Source organism: Capra hircus, chromosome 3, assembly GCF_001704415.2.
Source record: "Capra hircus breed San Clemente chromosome 3, ASM170441v1, whole genome shotgun sequence".
NCBI lineage: Eukaryota > Metazoa > Chordata > Mammalia > Artiodactyla > Bovidae > Capra > Capra hircus.
Genome location: NC_030810.1, coordinates 34265236 through 34287294, shown reverse-complemented (window position 1 = coordinate 34287294; position 22059 = coordinate 34265236). Strand labels below are relative to the sequence as shown.

Here is a 22059-nt window from a genome sequence, read left to right as displayed (position 1 = left end):
AACAGATGTCTACATACAGCATCCATAACAGTGCAACATATGATATTGCAAAAGCTCTCTATCTTGAAGATCCTCTGGCAGCTCTGTGCTTTCAATTTAAAGACAAATCCATAGTCCTTGGTAGAAAAAATTGTGGGGAGGGAAGAATATGATGTATTAATAAAACATGGTAAGATCATTACCTGGTCCCTTAAGTAGCCTCTGAAGTAAGGGCAATGGGGGGAAAAAAAAAACCTGCAGGAGGTTTTTTTTTCCCCTCCTAATAGATCATACATTTCAGCAGCTAAAAGGGTATGAAAATTTAACGGAATTTTTAATGTCTTTCTAGGTTTTATGATACCACAAAGAGATAATTTTCGTTCTCCTCGCCATGAGAACAGATGGGTGACAGGGGTGGCAGGGCCATGACTCACCATCTCCTCCTGCCCGCAGAGCCTGCCTGAGCAGTGGGCAAACTTCTGGGATCAATAGGGTTCAAGGCAAGGCGGTATCTGCCAGCAAACCTTGGAGAAGGCCATTAGTCAACCAATGACCTGCCAACCTGACCACAGTGGCCTTCTAATGTGGATTCTCAGAAAGGTTAGCCCATGCTGGGAAACTGAAAAGGTCGTGGGTATCTCACCATCAAAACTCTACAGAACTGGGGTAAAGGGCAGAGCAGAAGAGCTAGGCTGTCAGAGGGAAGGGCCACCTCAGAGGCCAAGGTCATCACCCATCTGCTGCGTGACCGAGAGAAGCTAAGTATAAGAGGCAGCAGCTGACACGCTACGTGCCGCCGAGAACGGCAGCCACCGGAAATGGCTGCCCTTCAAGAACACTGAACGGAATGTCCTCCAAATGGACGACAACCGTGGCATGAGCTCAGGTGTCTAACCAGGGTCTAGAAGCTAATACCTTTCAGAACGAGGGAAAAGAAATCCAAAATGGAACTGTACATTTTAATGTGATTAAAATACATGCCACTTTGTGTCATCTTGTCTACTCCTTCTTCTGGGATTTCAGAGGGACTGAGACAGTTATAATCATCTGAGAACCACATCCTTATGCCTCTTTTATCTATGTTATTTCAGAGAAAGGGAAGAAGGAACCTCTGAGATGGAAGGCATCTCCTGTGATCTTCTTGAGCAATGTCCTTGAGTTGGCAACGAGAAGGGGCTCTGGAGTTCAGCAGATCTTGACATGGACCTAGCTCCATGATTTATTAATATTTTGACTTTGGGCAGGTGATTTCATTAGATCAGACAACCCCAGACTCTTCAACTGTTTCCCTTTCACTGAGTCGAAAGTTATCATTTTTATCTGGGTCATTTTCCTGTAGATAAACCAATTTTTTTTTTTTTGTCAGTGGCCTTTATAGGCCTAGAATAGGAAACAGGATTTCAGATATAATCTGACCAGAAGGGGCTCTTGCTATCTTGCTTTGAATAGTGCAGCTGTATAGATGCAGCCCAGCCCCAGGAGGCTGTGCAGCCTTGTGGCCAGATATGCCGGCTCTAGAGAAAACCCATCTCTAGCTCCATTACTTACTGCGTGACTCTGAGCAACTTACTTCTCTGTGCCTTAGTTTACTGATCAGTAAAATAAGTATAAAATAGTATCTACATAGACTGGTTAAGGGAATTAAATAAGTTAATAGATGTAAAGTATCTAGAAGTGACTGGTATGTAATAAATACTCAACAAATATTTACTTGGTTTATTACAACGATTCTCTAAGAAACTTAGGCTACTACTGAGTTCACATTTACACCTCTGAAAAGATAATTTTTCCATCCTTTTATTTTTTTATTACAGCATAATTTATATATAACATTACATTAGTTTTAGGTGAATAGCATGATTTAATATTTGTAGATATTACAAAATGAGCATCACAATAAATCTAACTAACTTTCATCACTGTTAGCCTCTGGCAACCACCAATCTGTTTTCTGTTTTGATAAGCTTGGTTTTATTATTTTTTAAAATTCTACATATAAGTGAGATCATAAGGTATTTGTCTTTCTCTGACTTATTTCACTTAGCACAATGCCTCCAAGGTCCTTCTATATTGTCACAAATGTTAAGATTTCATTCTTTTTATGGCTGAATAATATCTCATTGTATATATATTCCATACCATCTTTACCCATTCATCTGTTGGTGAGCACTGAGGTGGTTACTTTAGTATCTTGGATATTGTACATAATGCTGCAATGAACACAGAGATGCATACACCTTCTCAAGTTAGTGTTTTCATTTTCTTCAGATAGCCAGAAGTAAAATTGTTGCATCAAGTGGTAGTCCTATTTTTAATTTTTTGAGAAACCTTCATAATGTTTTCCACAGTGGCTGTACCAACTCAGAGTCCTCCCAACCATCATAAATGTTCTCCTCTTTCCATATCCTCACCAACACTTATTTATTGTCATTTTGATAACAGTCATTCAGGAGTATGAGGTAATATTTCATTGTGGTTTTGATCTGCATTTCGCTGATCATTAGAGATGTTGAGCATCTATTCATTTACCTACTGGCCATCTGTATGTCTTTTTGGGGAAAAAATGTCTATTCATATCTTCTGTCAGTCTCTCCTTGTATTTTTTAATAAAAAGACATGACTATAAACCCTTCATAAAAATTCACCTTGTTAAATTTAGGCTACCTTCTAGTCCACTGATGTTTAAACTATTCTTGGATTATGTTGTTCAATGTATTAATTGTGGTTCTTTGTTTTCTATCATTTGCATTTTTATTCAGCAAGTCTCTTGTGTATTCATCTAAGCTGTTGATTGAAAATACTGACAAGGGCAAGTCAGAATGCAATGCTGTGCGTCACACCAGCAGGGACACACAGGTTGAGATTTGGTCCATTACAGTCTTTGAGATACTTCCTTGTACATTTGGGAATCCATTTTTGAACACATTTATTTCAAATATCTCTTTTCATTATGAGAAAATTTTAAAAATTCTCAAAAATGTGTTGAATGCAGGATACTTTTCTTCTATGCCATTTTATTGATCTATCTATCATGTTCTCAAAATTCTAAATAATTAACTCATTTATATATTCAATAACAATTAATGAAGAGCATTCTGTCAATAAACAGATAAATATATTTAATAACAAGGTAATTTTACATAGTGACAAGTGCTGAGAAGAAAATACAACCAAGAAACAGAATATGGGTAGAGCAGGGGTGGCAGCGTGGGTGGGAAAGGAAGGCTCTTCTCTAATGACATCTGAGCTCAGACCCGAAAAGAAAGAGATGGCCATGAAGATACTTTGAGAAAGACCGAGCCAGAGAGAAGTCAGAGACAATGAAAAGGAAATATATACTGGAAATCTTTGAGGACAGAAAGGTTACCATGGTTGAATGGTGACTATGGGAGTCATGGTAAGCAATAAAAATGACAGAGAGGGAGATATCACATGTGACCTTGTAGAGCATGGCAAGGGATTTAGATTTTTCCCCTCCCCCTACTGTAATGAAAAGCCACTGGCTGGGAAGAATTTAGGCAGGGGAGTAACATGATCTAATTCACATTTTAAAAATAATACTATGGCTGCCGTGTAGAAAACAGATTATCAGAGGGAAGAACATAATCAAGGAAATCAATGAAGAGGCTGGGACATTAACCTAGCAACAGATGAAAGTACTATGAACTGGGAGGGTAACAATGGAAAAGGGTAAGAATAGCCTACTTCTGGGTTCCTTTTGGGGTCAAACAGAAAGGACTTGTTGATGAATTGGAAGGTAAAGTGTGAGTGAAAAAGAAGCATGAAGAGTGACTTGTAGATTTGGGTCCTGACCAACTGGAGAATTGTGGTACCTTTTACTGAGATGGAGATACCCAAAGGAACAACATGTTGTATGGCTGGGCTGTGTGAGCAAATTAAGAATTCTGTGTTGGAATTAATCTTCCCCATGCATCTATGCCCCTATTAAACGTTCATTTTGGGGTGATGCTAGGTCACAGAGAGGAGACAAGGAGTCTTAAAAGAGAGTCTACAAGAAGATATAAAGGCAGACACACAACATGTAAGTACCAGGTGCTACTGGAGCTTGGTTTATGTACCAACTACCAGACAGGGAGAGTGTTACTGAGAAAAGAATGTCAAGAACAGATAACACCCAGGGTCAGGGTAGCAGGACTTATTCACAGTGAACCCGGGTTACCTCCTAATGACATTCTCTTTCACAATTATAGGCTTAACAACCAAAACCAAGATATCTTATATCATTTATATAAAGGACACAGATCAATAGTTTTGAGGGACTAAACTTTGGAAAATTGGGATAAAGTATGACTATTTCCTACCTCTAGGCAGCAATTCAGTTTTATTCCCAGGGGCTCCAAGATCACATCTAAAACTTATTTTCTTCATTGTGAACGCCCAGCTGGACAAAAAACTGATTGAGACGGTCAAAATGCTGTCTAAGGTTTTATTTTCTCAGGCACACTTGGTCTGAATGAAGCTAGTTCTCTGGAATAATGATTTCAGCATCTTGCATCCCATAGATTTCCAACTTTCTCAGCTCAGGCCACAGTAGCCTAATTTCACCATGCTCCCTCCCGCCACAGAGTTATTCAAATGCTGTCACCTCTGCCTGAAACACTGTTCACATGCCCCTTCACAGCATTAATGCACATTAAGTTACATAAACATCACTTTCTCAAACATTTCCTAGTTTCTCTGACAAGTTCATATTCTCTCTTATATTCTTGAAGCCCCTTTCCCCGTTCTTTGTAGCATTTACCTCAGTGGCAGTTTTGTGATGGGTTGTTAATGCTCTCTCCACTACTCTAAACCCTCTAGGAAGACAGAAGTCTAGTTGGCTTTGGTTCACCATTATTCTCCTGCATGGAGCACAATGCTTAGTACTGTTAATTTGACGAACAAAAGCAAAGAAGAAAAATGAAAGTCTTTCCTCTCTTTTCACACTGTCATTCCTATTACCATGTTTTTGTATCCCATTAGCCCAACCTTCTTACTTTCCCTTCCCCTTAATGAAATTACCAAAAGTCCCTTTTAGTTATTCATAGGATTTGGCATTAGGGCAGCCCACTGTTAGTTCTACTATGATATTTTATGGAGTCCTGAAACTTGCATTGGTTAACTTAGTTACTGTTTGCCAGGGTCTTAACAGAAGCCACAACACACACATACAAACCCCCTCCCTCATAAGGACAATGCAAGGCAGGTATTCCTATACATGTTTAACAGATGAAGAAACTGAGTCTCAGAGAGTTTGAGTGACATATCCAAGGTTCCACAGCCAAGTGGTAATTCTGGGATTTGATCCCTGGTCCTTCTGATTTGAAAGCTTGTGATTTCTGGTTCTCCCAAATGTAAACTCTGTTTTTCAGAGCTGATGGGAAATATAAATATGATAGTATATGATAAAAAAAAAAAAACTCTTCTAAAGTTGTAAAGCATTGTAGGAACATTAGTCACTGAGTTTCCCAGTTAATTATTACCAATGCATACTGTATTTTTTTATTTGCCTGTGGCTAACCCTGGGATTTCTTTGGAAGGAATGATGCTAAAGCTGAAACTCCAGTACTTTGGCCACCTCATGCGAAGAGTTGACTCGTTGGAAAAGACTTCGATGCTGGGAGGGATTGGGGGCAGGAGAAGAAGGGGACGACCGAGGATGAGATGGCTGGATGGCATCACGGACTCGATGGACGCGAGTCCGAGTGAACTCCGGGAGTTGGTGATGGACAGGGAGGCCTGGCGTGCTGCGATTCATGGGGTCGCAGAGAGTCAGACACGACTGAGCGACTGAACTGAACTGAACTGATGTGCTGTCACAGAAGGCACTGGCACCCCCCTCCAGCGCTCTTGCCTGGAAAATCCCGTGGATGGAGGAGCCTGGTGGGCTGCAGTCCATGGGGTCGCTGAGTCAGACACAACTAAGCAACTTCACTTTCACTTTTCACTTTCATGCATTGGAGAAGGAAATGGCAACCCACTCCAGTGTTCTTGCCTGGAGAATCCCAGGGACGGGGGAGCCTGGTGGGTTGCCGTCTATGGGGTCACACAGAGTCAGACACGACTGAAGCGACTTAGCAGTAGCAGCAGCATGTGCTGTTTTGCTCATCAAAAAAAAAACAAAACAAAAGTTGCCAGCTATGGGACTGAAGGAAAACCTATAATTCAATCAAGGTAATCTCTTAAAGGGACTTCACAGTTGGCACAATGGTAAAGAATCTGCCTGTCAATGCAGGAGGTGCAAGAGACATGAGTTCAATCCCTGGATTGGGAAGATCCCCTGGAGTAGGAAATGGCAACCCACTCAAATGTTCTTGCCTGGAAAATTCCATGGACAGAGGAGCCTGAGATGCTACCATCCATGGAGTCACAAAGAGTTGGACACAGCTGAGCATGCACATGCGCATACACACACACACACACACACACACACACACACACACACAGCCTCTTAAAGAGTTAAGAATGTGATTATGATTTAGAAGCAGACATCTGCTTAGTCTATTATATCCAATTTTGGGGGGAAAATGCTGTGGGAATCCAAAGGTGAAGCTCAGAAAAAGATATTCCCCAAATTTATAAGTTGGTAATAATTATATGGGATCATGGTCTTGGAAGACATGATCTGTCACTTAGAGAAGAGTTTGTGTTCAGAAGAGACAGCTGTTAAGATACCAAGAACTAATGTTTTCTGAGGACATAGGATGTGTTAGGAACTATACCTGCAATATTTCCTTTAATCTTCATAATATACCAATTAAGGCTCAGAAAAATCAAGCACTTCATGCAAAATCACATATGACCGAGCCAGAACTGAACTTAGGCATCTGACTCTGGTGACTGCATCTTTAAACATTAAAATTTGTAGTTGTTCAGTGTAACCCCACGGACTATAACCTGCCAGGCTCCTTTGTCCATAGGATTTCCATTTCCTTCTCTGGGGATCTTCCTGAACCAGGGATTGAACTCCTGTCTCCTGCATTGACACACAGATTCTTTACCAGTGAGCCACCAGGGAGGCCTTAAACTTTAAAATTGGCAATGACTAATATATTACTTATTTTATTTATATCAGTCACTTGAAAGCTTGCTTGATACGGTCCAAGATCCAACCATTTCCAGCTGTCTTGGGCAAAGCAGTTTTTGCATCTTCAAGATTGAACACTGGACAATGGTTGGGTTCACCTATGTAGGTCTTTCCCTCAGTGACATTCTTCTAGAGCTTACTCCCTTTTAAGTGATAGTATCCAGATTGGCTAAATGACCAAAATTTACTGAAAAATGTCAAAGAGGAAAGTTGACAAGGAGTTGTGAAATGGAACTGGGGGTCAGAAGATCTGGTTTCTGATATCAGCTCTGTCACTAAGAAGCTGCAAGATGAAAGAAATTCACCCTGACTCCCCGAGTGTTGGTTTTTCATCTATAAAATGAGGGCATTAGAGCAAAATCTTCAAGATTTCTTTTGGCTCTGGTACTCACTGGCTGTCCAGTGGTAGGAGAAGAAGCTGGAGTTTGACCTCACTTTGGGGAGGCTCCCAATTATTTTCCAGATGCCATGCTGAAAAGAGGAGCAGTTCCACGAAACCTTACATAGAGCAAAACCTCTGACAGTCATTATTTTACAACCTGATGTGGTCATCACTGTTCCCTTATCCTTCTGGCTCTGCAGGGCTATTCCTGGAAGCACCAGCAGCTGAAACAGTACTTCTGGGAATCTAAGGGCGCTGAAGAGTAGGGAACATGGTTACTTCTTTCAGGCCCACTGATAGGAAACAAGTGTCCGGGGAGTGAAGACTGTTGTCCTCTAGTTGCCAAGGCACACTTACAAATGATAACAGATAACATGTCTACAGGTTTTGTAAATCACATTGTCTTTTGATCTGATATCTCATTCAAGCTTCTCAACAAACTTTATGGAAGGGAAGGTAGGTAATGGGTACTATATGTAACTGAAGGAAAGAAATGGGCTTGGGAAACACACACACACACACACACACACACACACACACACTTTCTCAGTTTCATAGGAGCTACAAAACTCCTACAACTCCTTCACTTTTATCTACTTTATTTATAGCATTGGCAGGAATAATTATTGGAACCATCTCTTGAGAGCAGTGAAGCCAATTTTTTGACACCGAGTCTCTTACCAGTGGCCCCATATTCAAGGAAGGATAGAAATGTCATTAGAAGTTAAACCCAGTCCCCTCTCCTATCCCATCCTCTGCCACTCATCCCCACCCCATGCCAAGTCCACTGCTCCAGCGACACCCAACCATTCACTGACATTCTTCTGTATCTTCATGCCTTTGTCTGTGCTGTTTCTTCTGCCTCACAGGTCATTTTCCCTTTTTTCTTGGTGAAATACTACTCATATTCTTTCAGACACATCTCAAATGCCATCTCATGCAAAGACTTCTTTGATACAAACTCTAGTTATTGGTGACTTACTACTCTGCTTGCCCAAGTAATTTGTACATCTCTAGATTACTGAAAACCATAAAAAACACTGAGAATGTTAATTCAATTATCTCCACTCCTCAGCCCACAGATGTGAGATACTGAAGGGATGGACCATGATGAATCCAATTTTTCTATCCCTGGTACTTAGCCCAGCACCTAGCACACAGGAAACACTCAGTAGTATGGCTAAAGGGATGGATGCATGATTGGATAGGTCACTAACTGACAGGAAGACCTCTAGGTCATTTCCCATCAGGAAGAAGTTTAATTTTAAAGGGTAAAGTAAGATACTATGATACTCAAAGGATATGTTATTGTCTCAAGTCCTGGAAAGACCTTGTTCTGGCACTTGGACAAGAAAGAAAAAGATGATAAGAGTAGAAAGGATAAGACCAAAGATTCATGGTCAAGGGTAAAGCCTAGTCCACAGCATCCACAGGGATGGTCTCCCTCAGGACAAGGAAGAGATAGTACAACAGACTCTACAGAGCCTAGAAAATATTACAATTACCTGCGGCTGATGGTTCCTCCAGACATCCCAATGTAAATTGCCAAAAACAGCACTAACATCTTGTGATACCAAGATGGTGCGACAAGCAGTTCAGCAAAGCTTGAAATGACAAGCAAGTCTCACATTCTAAGGAACAAATGGATAAATCCTCGTAAACATGTCTAGTTTTATTGGGCAAATTCAGAACATTGAGTATTCACAGACACAAGGAGTTTATAATATCCACAGCTATGGATGCTATTGCTGGACGCAGGCTCCCAACATCATTCCTGATAAATACTACTGGTGAAAACTCCTTGGGTATGTTTCCACAATGCGATTTCCTCTTCCTTCCCCCAGGATGTGGTAGAATTAGCAGAAGTACTCCCATTTCCTACTTCTATACTCTTATTTAATCCCAGGAAAAGGAACTGCCCAACTGATTCATGAGGCTTGGGGGAAAAAAACAACACCATGGGGCCATTTTAACGAGGAAGTAGAGCCGCAGCCTTGAAAGGGGTCAGTGCAGGCGTGGCATGAATGTCTCTTCTTGAACCACCTCCAGGCCAGTGGGCTCTTGGAGTCTAAAGTTTGAATTTAGCAGATGAAACGGCAAATCAAGTGCTGAAACAAGCCCAGCCAGATGTCTTGTGTCTTTGTCCCAGCTCCTTGGCCTGCCAATGAATGGATCAAGTCAGTACCATGCAGTTTCCAGGGCCCAGGCAGGAGCAGAAAAGAGGATAAGATTCCCTCCATGTTCTTTAACTTAGTCTAACCAAAATCAAAACAACACTTTGCTTCAGGTGTCTCTGTAAAATATTCTCAACTGGTTAGACCCTGAGGCAGAACAGTGGTGAATACTAGCAGATCTATGTTCCCAACACGTACTCGTCATTAGTCAAGATCCTTAAGCTATACTTTTAAGCCTAAAGGACAAAAATATCTAAACTGCAGCTTCAGTTAACTGCAGGATTTATTTTACTCTATGAAAAAAGTGGTATTCTCAGGGATTCCCTGGTGGCTCAGTGGTAAAGAATTTGTCTTGCAATGCAAGAGATATCGGTTTAATCCCTGGTCCAGGAAGATCCCACATGTTGCAGAGCAACTGAGCCCGTGCGCCACAACTACTGAGCCTGTGCTCTAGAGAACGCTTGCACAACTACTGAAACCCCTGTGCTCTAGCTCAGTCTCTGCAACAAGAGAAGCCACCATAATGAGAAACCTGTGCACTGCAACTACAGAGGAGCCCCCACTTGTCATAACTAGAGAAAAAGCCCGAGCAGCAATGAAAACCCACCACGGCCAAAAATAAATAAATTAGTAAACTTTTTTAAAACATGACATTCTCAATCTCTTGAAAATAAGTTGTGCATGTTGCTTTGGGGGTGTTTTTTCTGAAGGATAATATTTCCTTTTAGGAAAGTCTCTGACAGACTTGCTGTAGGAATGAGCTCTCATTCAGGTGGGGGTGTGTCTTCCACAGGAGTCCCTGCTTAAGTGGCAAACGGGTTAGTGAAAAAAAGACTATGAACACTGGATTTATGAAACAAAATCATGGTCTATCATCTAATACTATCATTTAATTCAAAAGGAGGTACAGAGTCCATTAACTGTTAGGTTAATTGTTCCCAACTAGCAGGAGCAATTGAAGCCAAAGAGGAGCTTATTTATCAAATACTTTGTTCAAACACATATTCGCTCATTCAAGTACATATTTCATCAGTAGGTACTAAGTGCCAGATAAAGGGCCCACAGTGTCCAATGCCTAAAACATGGTCTCATAAAGGGAGAGGAAACAAGATAAAAAATGTAGCCTCCCTCTTCTTAAGGAATGGTCCCCTTTACATCTGCTTCATCATCATTTCTGCCTCTCATGTAACAGTTAATAACTCCTTCTACTTGGACTTTAAGTTTCTGCATTGTCTGGCTTCCCTGACCCCAGAAAACAAGTGATCTATAAGCTAACACACTATACCCTTGCAGGCATTACAAGGCTTTTTCTGTAATGCAAATTACCACTCTATAATTCAGCCATGCTGTACACATTCATAAAATGGCCTGCCCCAATAACACAATGAAACACTTTTCCCAGGAAGATAAAAAGCAACTGGGACATGCTTAAAGAGAGCCTGGATAATCAATTAGAACAGATAGGATGCTGCTTTTCTTCCTAAGGATCCTTCTTCCCTGTTGATTTCTTCCTTCCTATTTGCTTTTGATAGATGTTTAGGATCAGATAGGTAACAAGGCAATGGTGCACGCAGAAGGGAAGGTCAAAATCTATTGACACAGATAATTTTATTGGACTGCTGCTGCTGCTGGACTATGGGTATATAATTCCCTACAAAATACTGGGCTTGAGGTTTCTCTATCAATTCTGAATATGAAATCAACTAGTATAGTTTTAACTGTCTGAAAAAATGTCTACTATATTCTTCTGATTCACAAAACTGTTTTTTTCCCTTATTTTGTATAATGTTCCCAAACCAAACCACCCAAATACCTCCCTAAAGGAAAGCATTAAGTGGTAACATTTTATCTTTGGAAATTTGCAAGTAGTTACATAAAACATTGTAAATTTCTTCCCTTGTCCTTGAAATGCACTATATAAATATTGCATTTGATCCTTAACTTACACTTCATAAATAATTTATTTGAAAAATATCCCTCCATAAGACTATCAGCTGCTGAGGTGTTCAGTTTTCGGGGAAAGCATTTATTTACTGCATGAGCCCAGGAAGGCTGGTAAAGACTTGGCTAAAAGCTCCACACGGAACGAATTATGGTAATTATATTAATGGTCAAATCCATGATGTGCTGTTCAAATCTGTTAAAAGGTTTTGTACTGTATTGCCCATGTCTGATGGGCAATGAGTCCACTGGAAATGTTTAACACTTCATAGGGAAGCTTCCAAGATACATTTCTCATAGTTCCCAGAATTGCGACAGACTGTCTGGAGGTAACTTCCAGAGGAATCCCTGAAAGTCACAACTGGGAGTCCATATTTATCTCTTTAACATCTTCCACTTCTGGTTCAGACTGAAACTACAAACTCAAGTCATCAGAAATGGAAATCAAAGGAAACATCACACAAATAATTTTGATGAATGGGTAAGTTTTAATTCATGTATGGCAATATTCTGGTTAATGATATGTCTCTTTAGGACATCCATTAAAAATCCATTAACTTAACAGGCAAAATCTAATAAAGTTACTCTGGAAACTTTCTGTGAGGTTAACATTATAGACTTTTAATGAATATTTCCTGTAGGTATTGCTCTATTAGCAGAGCTAATATACTTATTAAACATGGATCTTGTGCTGGGAGCGGGGAGGGGAACACAAAAAGATGAAAATTATCAGAAAATCAGAGTTGAGGTTGGACCCAAGCCACCTAAAATCCTGCTAAAATTAGTAAAGCACACTAGAGCTTTTAGAAGTGAAAATTGTGGATATCCCAGTACCAGCCACCCAAGTCATTCATTTATCCTTATCCACTTACTAATCAAAGAGTAATTTAGCTGCTAAAATGTGCCATGTCTTGTGCTGGGACCATAATATGAAGGTAAACAAGTGAAAATTCACAGGTCAAGAAGCTTACAGTCTACAGTAAAATCAAGATATCTAACAGGTAATCAATGTATACTAAAATAAAGCTGCATTCAACACACGATGGGAATACTCAGGAACAAACAACTAAATCTGAGGGAAAGGGTGGGCAAATAAATTTTAAAAATCACTGAAACAATGAAGCAACTGAAGTTGAAATTTGTGTTCCAGTAAACTATTAGCTCTTCTAGGTTATCCCACAGGGAAAGTTTTAATTCTGGACATCACTTATTGATTCTGCATGTGGTTACAGAAAGCTCCTTCTCTCTCTGATTCTAATCTAAAAACAAGGTAACAGTACACTTCTGTCACTGGTTGTGAAAATCACATGCAACAAGGTACATAAAAACACATAGAAATGTGCTTGAAATACAGAAGGGGAAGGAGGTTTAGCATTTATTTATTGCCTACTATAGACCCCAATCAATATTATTTAGAAGTCAATACAGTGTCATGGTTAAGGCAGGATTTGGAATCCTCCAAACATAGGTTTGAATTCTGCCTCTACCATTTGCAAACTGTGCAAACATAGGTTAGACATTCTTTTCGGAACCTTGGCTGCTTCAGCTGTAGAACAGGATAACTAAAAATAAGTTTGTTATGAAAATTTTGAAAGATAATGTTTGTGATGCAATAGTACCACATCTCAGAAACAATACACTATTACTTTTAATTCTACCATTAACTATATCTTTCATAGACAAGACTATAGAGATTTAAAAAAGCATTATGAGACTTGTCTAAGTTCACACTGCTGCTGCTGCTAAGTCACTTCAGTCGTGTCTGACTCTGAGCGACCCCATAGACGGCAGCCCACCAGGCTCCCCTGTCCCTGAGATTCTCCAGGCAAGAACACTGGAGTGGGTTGCGATTTCCTTCTCCAGTGCATGAAAGTGAAAGGTGAAAGTAAAGTCACTCAGTCGTGTCCAACTCTTAGCGACCCCATGGACTGCAGCCTACCAGGCTCCTCTGTCCATAGGATTTTCCAGGCAAGAGTACTGGAGTGGGGTGCCATTGCCTTCTCCTCTAAGTTCACACAATTAATGCTAAAACTAAAACTATCCTTGCTCCCAGTTCCATGTTTTAGATCCAACTTTCCTGCAGTCTTCAATTAGATGACAATAGTCCTGCCCCTGGGACCTAGTCTTGATGATTCTTCTTCGAGGCAGGGAACTTATGGGACCTCCAGAATATCAGACTGGAGAATTAGGACTTAGGGGCCCTGCTTTAGTGCCAATGACTAATGAACTAGTACCCTGGGGTTGTAGGCTACATTCTGTACCCAAGATTCTTATGTTAAAGGTATAGCCTTCAATGTGATTGCATTTGGAGATTAGAGCTGATAAGGAGGTACTCCTCTCACATGCTAGCAAAGTAATGCTCAAAATTCTCCAAGCGAGGCTTCAACAGTACATGAATCAAGAACTTCCAGACGCTCAAGTTGGACTTAGAAAAGGAAGAGGAACCAGAGATCAAATTGCCAACATACGTTGAATCATTGACAAAGCAACAGAGATCCAGAAAAACATCTATTTCTGCTTTATTGACCACGCCAAAGCCTTTGACTGTGGGGATCACAACAACCTGTGGAAAATTCTGAAAGAGATGGGAATACCAGACCACCTTACCTGCCTCTTTAGAAATGTCAAGAACCATCAGTTAGAACCAGACAAGGACATGGTTGGATCTTGGGAAAGGAGTATGTCAAGGCTGTATATTGTCTCCCTGCTTATTTAACTTCTATGAAGAGTACATCATGAGAAGTGCCAGACTGGATGAAGCACAGCTGGAATTAAGACTGCAGGAAGAAATATCAGTAACCTCAGATATGAAGATGACACCACCCTTATGGCAGAATGAAAAGAGGAACTAAAGAGCCTCTTGATGAAAGTGAAAGAGGAGAGTGAAAATGTTGGCTTAAAACTCAACATTTAAAAAACTAAGATCATGGCATCTGATCCCATGACTTCATGGCAGATAGATGGGGAAACAATGGAAACAGTGACAGACTTTATTTTCTTGGGCTCCAAAATCACTGCAGATGGTGACCACAGCCATGAAATTAAAAGACCCTTGCTCTTTGGAAGAAGAGTTATGACCAACCTAGACAGCATATTAAAAAGCAGAGACATTACTTTGCCAACAAAGGTCCATCTAGTCAAAGCTATTGTTTTTCCAGTAGTCATGTATGGATGTGAGAGTTGGACCAGAAAGAAAGCTAAGTGCCAGAGAATGCTTTTGAACTGTGGTGTTGGAGAAGGCTCTTGAGAGTCCCTAGGACTGAAAGGAGAAAAAACCAGTCAATCCTAAAAGAAATCAGTCCTGAATATTCATTGGAGGGACCGATGCTGAAGCTGAAGCTCCAATACTTTGGCCACCCAATGTGAAGAACTGACTCACTGGAAAAGACCCCGATGTTGGAAAAGATTGAAGGTAGGAGAATAAGGGGATAAAAGAAGAAGAAATGGTTGGATGGCATCACTGACTCGATGGACATGAGTTTGAGCAATCTTCAGGAGTTGGTGATGGACAGGGAGGCCTGATGTACTGCAATCCATGGGGTCACAAAGAGTCAGACATGACTGAGCAACTAAACTGAACTGAACTTCCCAGTCCATCTCAATTCAAACAACTAGGCCTATATTGTACACATTCTGTCAGGAGATATTTATCAACATCTATGCCAATATACTCAAGGGTAAGGCAGATACAGTCCCTGCCCTCCAGAAGCTTTTGGTTTAGTATCATTTTTCTGTCTGGCTGCCTGGCTCCAAGTGGTGTGACTATCCAGAATTTTAAGGTACTATATGCTTTAAAGTATTAACACTTTTTATACCCTGTGAAGTTATATCCTCTCATCAGTCGAGGGTCTATCACATTCAGACTCTAATCTAAGTATGGACTATGGATGTTTGTTTCAATGAAGCTCAAACTGGATTTAGATGCTAAATATTGGAAATGTGCCTAACCCTGCTGGAGGTAAGTTATACAGCCACATCAGTCCCCTCAAGTCTCCAATAGCCCAAGGAGGACGTCTGCTTTGGTAGGAAAGACTGCGGTCCTAATAATGACCCTACAAGAGCAGACGAAAGAACTGAATCTCAGTTTTTCCATCTGAAAAATGGAAATAGTTAGACAAATAGGTTTGTGAGGGCCAAATGAGATAAATGAATTAATCACCTACCAAACCACCAACCGAAGGACTTAGAATGCTACTAATGACTAATGATCGCTGGTGTGCTTTCTCCATCTCTTCCTCTGGTCCCAAGCTCCTGCCCTTCTCCACAAGCTCCAGTCTTACAGTGGTTTCAGTTGAGCTACAGAAAGTACAGAAGGGTTCTTTTTTCCCTAGATCTAGCTATGAGTAGTTGAGCAGACCATGCTCAGCTGAGCTATGCTGTCTACAGCACAGCAGTACAATTGCTACTTGGGTCTTTCATATTTCTCTTCTTATATTCTCGAAATGTATGACAGTAGTCATGAGGACTTGGCCAGAGAAAAGTTGGACTGAAATAATCTACTATGTGACTCAGTTATCAATGGCGTTTGAAACTGAAGCAGACACTACTGTTTTCACCCATATTTCACCCATATTTCACAGCATAGCTCTCAATTTTTTGTGGTCTGTCATGTGGATGGCCACAAGGCTGCTTGGCCAATTACATTTCCCAGCCACCCCTGCAGCCCAGTGGGGCTTCGTTAAGAAGCGCTAATGTACAGGCTGTGATCAGAAATGAAGTGGTCCATTTTTCTGTTATGCTTCCTCCAAAGGAATGTGGATGGATTCTTCCGGTCCTCTTCTTTCTTCCCAATCACTAGCTGGGAACTGATGAGAACTGAAGGAGCAATTTGGACCCAAACTTGGAGATCATGTTATAAGAAAGGCAGAGCTGCCTGCTAATCACTTACCTCAGTCCTAATACATAAAAGGGAAATACTCTACCATCCTGTTTAATTCACAGTACTTTAAAATTCTCTTGTTCCAACCTCCTAGCCCACACACTAAACAATACAGAAGTATTTTCTTTAACCAGGTGTAATATCTTACCTGATGACAGCTTACTAGAAAGGTAGATAGTAACTATATGAAATAAGCATCTTTCTGTGACATGAATATGAACTTTATCTTGAAACTTTAACATATCAGCTATCATTATATATACCTAGTATCTGAATTATTTTACAGGTAAATTCCTACTAGTCATCCCCTCCTTTACTACCTAATTAGTGCCACATAAAACTGGAAGTCAGGGATCCTATGGCTTTAGTCAGGAACAACTGGCTCACATTCCAGTTTATGCTTTGTTTCTGATCCCTCCAATTTCTGATCTCTTCAATTATTTGTTTTTTTCCTGTTCACGGCCTTACCTGGTTCCTTGAACCTAAATCACAACACATTTTCCAAGGTCTGACTGGGATGATCCATAAATACCTTTGATTATGCTATTTCCAGCTGCTCCATGCAAATATCTTCCCCAGTCTAGTGGCACGTCTAAGAGTCTACATTTTAAGGCAGATTATCATAGTTCAGTTACTATAAGCCCCAATACAAAGGCCTATTAGTCATGGACTACCCATCAGAAATTACTCGCTTCTTTGAAAAATAGGGATGTGTTCCTGTATTTTAATTTAGACAAAAACAAACAAAAAGCAAACACCAATATCTTCATGTATATGTACATATAATCAGAAAAATATATATTATTTTTTTACCTATTTTGCTGTAATTATCTGTAACCAAGTCTTCCAAACCAACCATCTTCCAGAAACTGTCGTCCCAGCCTTTCTCTGCAGAGTATGTCCATTTGCACACCAGGGAGCAGAGAGACCTAGGGAAACAGGAGCGAGGTAGAACCAATAATGTGAGCCAGGCTTCCTTTATATTTTGCCAAACACTTGTTCAGATATCTGCAATAGTGAAAAAACAGAATAAACTGAAGTAATTATTCACCCCTGATTAAATCAAAAGTCTTCAGTGACATCTGTTAATGATTGAGAACATCTTCTTTCACTTTCAAAAGGGTTTCAGCCCTTTATTTAGATCTGACTAAACAGTATATATAAATATTTGCATGTACATTTCTATTCATAGTTATGTGACATTTATGAGATAACTAGAAATTACAACAATGACTAGTTACCTGGGATTCTCCAGGCAAGAATACTGGAGTGGGTTGCCATGCTCTCCTCCAAGGGATCTTCCCAACCCAGGGATGGAATCCAAGGTATTCCACATTGCAGGCAGATTCTTTACCATCTGAGCCAACAGGGAAGCCCAAGAATACTGGAGTGGGTAGCCTATCACTTCTCCAGGGGATCTTCCCAACCCAGGAATTGAACCAGGGTCTCCTGCATTGCAGGCAGATTCCTTACCAGCTGAGCTACTAGGGAAGCCCTGAGATAAACAGAAATTAAAACAATGACTAGCTATTTGATGATACTGAGCATTATTATTAACTGTTAGGTATGAAATTGATACTTCTGGTTATGTTTTGAAAAAGGCTTCTTAGCTAACTGATACATATTGAAACACCGCTGTATAAAATGATATATTATCTGGGATCTACTGTCAAATAGCAAGTGAAGGGGAAGTGAATGACATTGCAGATGGAGCAGAATTGGCCATGGGTTGGTAGCTGTGGTGCTGAGGGTGGTTAAATGGGTATTCATTAAATGTCTCTATTCTGTATATGCTCAAAATTCTCTGTGATGAAAAATAAAAAACCAAAAAGGTGCCTGGTATAGATGCGATCACTGCACTCTAAAGCAACATTCAGTAGGAGGAAGACTGAGTGCTAGATGGCCTTTTCCTTTCTGGCTTCATGTCTTATCAATTCCCTCTTCAGTTCAGTTCAGTTCAGTTCAGTCGCTCAGTTGTGTCTGACTCTGTCGACCCCATGAATCACAGCACGCCAGGCCTCCCTGTCCATCACCAACTCCCGGAGTTCATACAAACTCACGTCCATCGAGTTGGTGATGCCATCCAGCCGTCTCATCCTCTGTCGTCCCCTTTTCCTCCTGCCTCCAATCCCTCCCAGCATCAGAGTCTTTTCCAATGAGTCAACTCTTCACATGAAGTGGAGCAACCCCACGTCCAAGGAGCAGCGGCTGCGCGGGCGCAGGAGGGCCTAGAGGAGCTACTCCACGTTCAAGGTCAGGAGGGATGGTGGTGAGGAGATACCCCTCGTTCAAGGTCAGGAGCAGCAGTTGTGCTTTGCTGGAGCAGCCGTGAAGTGATACCCCACGTCCAAGGTAAGAGAAACCCAAGTAAGACGGTAGGTGTTGCAAAATGGCATCAGAGGGCAGACAATTCCCTCTTAGTGTTCTATATTCCAGCAATAAACAATCCTTTGGAGTGCCCTGAAAAAGTCACATTCTTGCATACTTCTGTGCTTGCATACTTCTGTGTGCTTGCAAAATTCTTCAGCCTGATGACTTCCTTTAGTCTAGACCGAGACCTCAGTTCTAGTTTAGATGTTCCTGCTCTGACATCACAGGGCAAGCACCAAATCTATTAGAGACCTTATCACACTGAGTAATTAACTGCTCTTTGTTTATCTTCTTCCCAACAGCCCCAAGCCTTCCAATCTATTCTCCATTTTGTCCAGAGAAAACGTTCTAAAGTAAAATCTGATGGTACCAACTCCTGATTAAAACCCGTCAATTGCTCCTTACTCCCTTCAGGAAAAATTCCACTTCTCAGCTAGGCTTGAATGACGCTTTGTGATATGACCATGTTGACCTCCAGCTTCCTCTCTTGTCGATCCTATCCTTGCTTTCTTCATTCTACACTAATGAATTATTTGAAGCTTTCCATAGTGGGCCTTGATTGCTCACTTCCCAGTGCCTTGAACCTCTGCTCCATCCTGCCCAAAACGTTCTTCCTGGTTATGTGTCTGACTGTTGATTAGCCTTCCTGACTCAGTTCAGACTCCCCTTTTATGAAGCCCCAATGGAGGTCCAGCTGAACCCAAAGCCTTCTCCAAGTTCAAGGTTCTCATACCCATATCTTAATACTTAGCACAGTCATTGTCCTTGTCCCTTCCCTTCTCTATTTCTCCCACTAAACCAGCAGTAACTTCAGAGGAGAACCTACCTCAATCATCTCCAGATCACCAGTATTCACATCCAGCCAGAGCTCAAGCCACAGTGAATACTGATCAAATGGAAGCTCTGGAGAATAAATGTAGTCTGTCCACATTACCCCAGCTAAGTGATAAACCTGGAGAGTTCTTGCAGTTTTATAAATAAAGCAAAACCTATCTATTTCATAGAGCCAGCAGTTTTGGCCTATCTGATTCAGTCATTAAACTGATTCACTCATTCACTTAATAAATATTTAGTATTCAGTCATTATGACCCTGGCACTATGCTAGGTGCTGGGGAACCAGTTATATGCAAAACAGTCGGCCTGCTGCTCTCCTACAGGCCAATAATATAACTGAGGAGACAGTGATCAAATAATCACACCTAAAGTCACATCCTAACAAAAAGTTCTGAAGGAAGTAGAGAAAGAAATGAAAAGTTTTAGCAGGAGAAACTGGCAGGAGAAAGGGGAAGAAAGTGTCAGGGAGGGCTTCACAGAAGAGCTCACCTTCTGTGAGACCTCAATGCCTTCTGAAAGCAAACATTACTTATTATTTTTTTTCACATGTGGCATATGGCATAGATGGAAGATTCTAGGATCAGGAAGATCCCTTGGAGAAGGAAATGGCAACCCACTCCAGTATTTTTGCCTGGAGAATCCCATGGTCAGAGGACACTGGCAGGCTACAGTCCATGGGGTCGTAAGAGTCGGACATGACTTAGCAACTACACCACCACCATCACAGATGACAGGACACATTGAGCTAAGCTAAGTGGCATGGATATACTGAAGGAACACTAGTCCCATCGGAAACAACACGTATGTGTGAAACCCTTCACCTGACTTAAGCAAAATACTTTTTTGAGGTATAAAGAAAGTTGCTACCTATGAAGCATGTTCTGAAGAATATGCAATAGGATAACTCTTCCTGGCTCAATGCCTGAAATCTTGACATTTTAAAAGCTATGATAACTCACTGGAAAGAGCAATGTGATGAAACAATATGGTGTGCAAGGATTGTGTCTTATGATCCACCCATATCGGACAACTCTTCACGCCCCAAATGCTCCATTCATTTGCAGACTTTCGGGACTAGCCTCTACTCTGTCCCATCTATCATTAACTCAGTGTTGCTCCATTCACTCGTCCTTGTCTACTTGGAAAATTCCATGTCTTACTCATGGTCCAGCTCTTCTGCACAAGTTTCCTCACTACCTCCAAGCTAACTTCATGGCTATCTCCTTAGAAGTAGCATTACAACTTGGAAATACTTCACTGTATTTCTTAATAGCTGAGATAGGTTGAGTTCATGGCCCCCCGTCTTCGAATCTCTAAATATCCACACCCTTTGCCACTTAATTTGTAGTGCTGCATCTCCTCCTCTCAACCCCGACAGTGGGCAGAGCCTTCTTTCCTACTTCAAGATTTTGGATATTGTCACACAACTAGATTTGGCCAAAAGAATGAGGCAGAAATAACTGCAAAAAGCAGCACTATATGTTTCAGCTTGCTCTACTGCACTTCTGGTATTGCTGTGAGATCATGCAGGGTTAGCTCACTGGTCCCAGGAGGAGGGCAAGAGGTATGTGAGTAGAGGAATGACCACCAAGTCAAGTCTGGATCACACATCCCCAGGCAGCCAAGACCTGAGGGAGTGAGTACAGCTGAGAACAGAAGAACCACCCTACAGAACAGAGTCTAAATGTTGTATCCATGAGGCAGATAAATGATTATTGTGTTGAACTACTGAGCACTGGCTGTGATTCATAACACAGCAACAGCTAAACAACTCAACAGTTTATAGTATAACTAACTCATCCCACACAGACTGTCTGTGCGATTCCCAATAAGAGCAAGGAGAGGGATGTCTATCTCACAGCCAGTTAGAATAAGTGGCCAGAGAGTGTGCCTGGAGTAAAGATGACTGAGCCCAACAGGCAGGAACTGTTATAGTTCCAGGTGCCTCTGGTAACTCGATCCTCCATTCAGTTCAGTTCAGTTCAGTCGCTCATCCTTGGAGTTTGTCGCTCATCCTTCAGTTCAGTTGCTCATCCGTGTCTGACTCTGTGTGACCGACCCCATGAATCGCCGCACGCCAGGCCTCCCTGTCCATCACCATCTCCTGGAGTTCACTCAAACTCACGTCCATCGAGTCGGTCATGCCATCCAGCCATCTTATCCTCTGTCGTCTCCTTTTCCTCCTGCCCCCAATCCCTCCCAGCATCAGAGTCTTTTCCTATGAGTCAACTCTTCGCATGAGGTGGCCAAAGTACTGGAGTTTCAGCTTTAGCATCATTCCTTCCAAAGAAATCCCAGGGCTGATCTCCTTTAGAATGGACTGGTTGGATCTCCTTGCAGTCCAAGGGACTCTCAAGAGTCTTCTCCAACACCACATCCTCCATTAGGCTTATCCATCACTTTATGGGAAAC

General features: G+C 41.3%; 1 protein-coding gene across 4 annotated transcripts in view; it reads right to left on the bottom strand.

The window, feature by feature from the left end:
* FGGY (FGGY carbohydrate kinase domain containing) overlaps positions 1 to 22059 on the bottom strand; it is a 502898-nt gene that overhangs the window by 299049 nt on the left and 181790 nt on the right. For all 4 annotated transcript variants that reach the window (XM_013962793.2, XM_018044764.1, XM_013962794.2 and 1 more), the window contains exon 6: positions 17256 to 17371. In XM_013962793.2, the coding sequence (XP_013818247.2) occupies positions 17256 to 17371 (116 nt within the window). The remainder of the gene's footprint in view (positions 1 to 17255; positions 17372 to 22059) is intronic.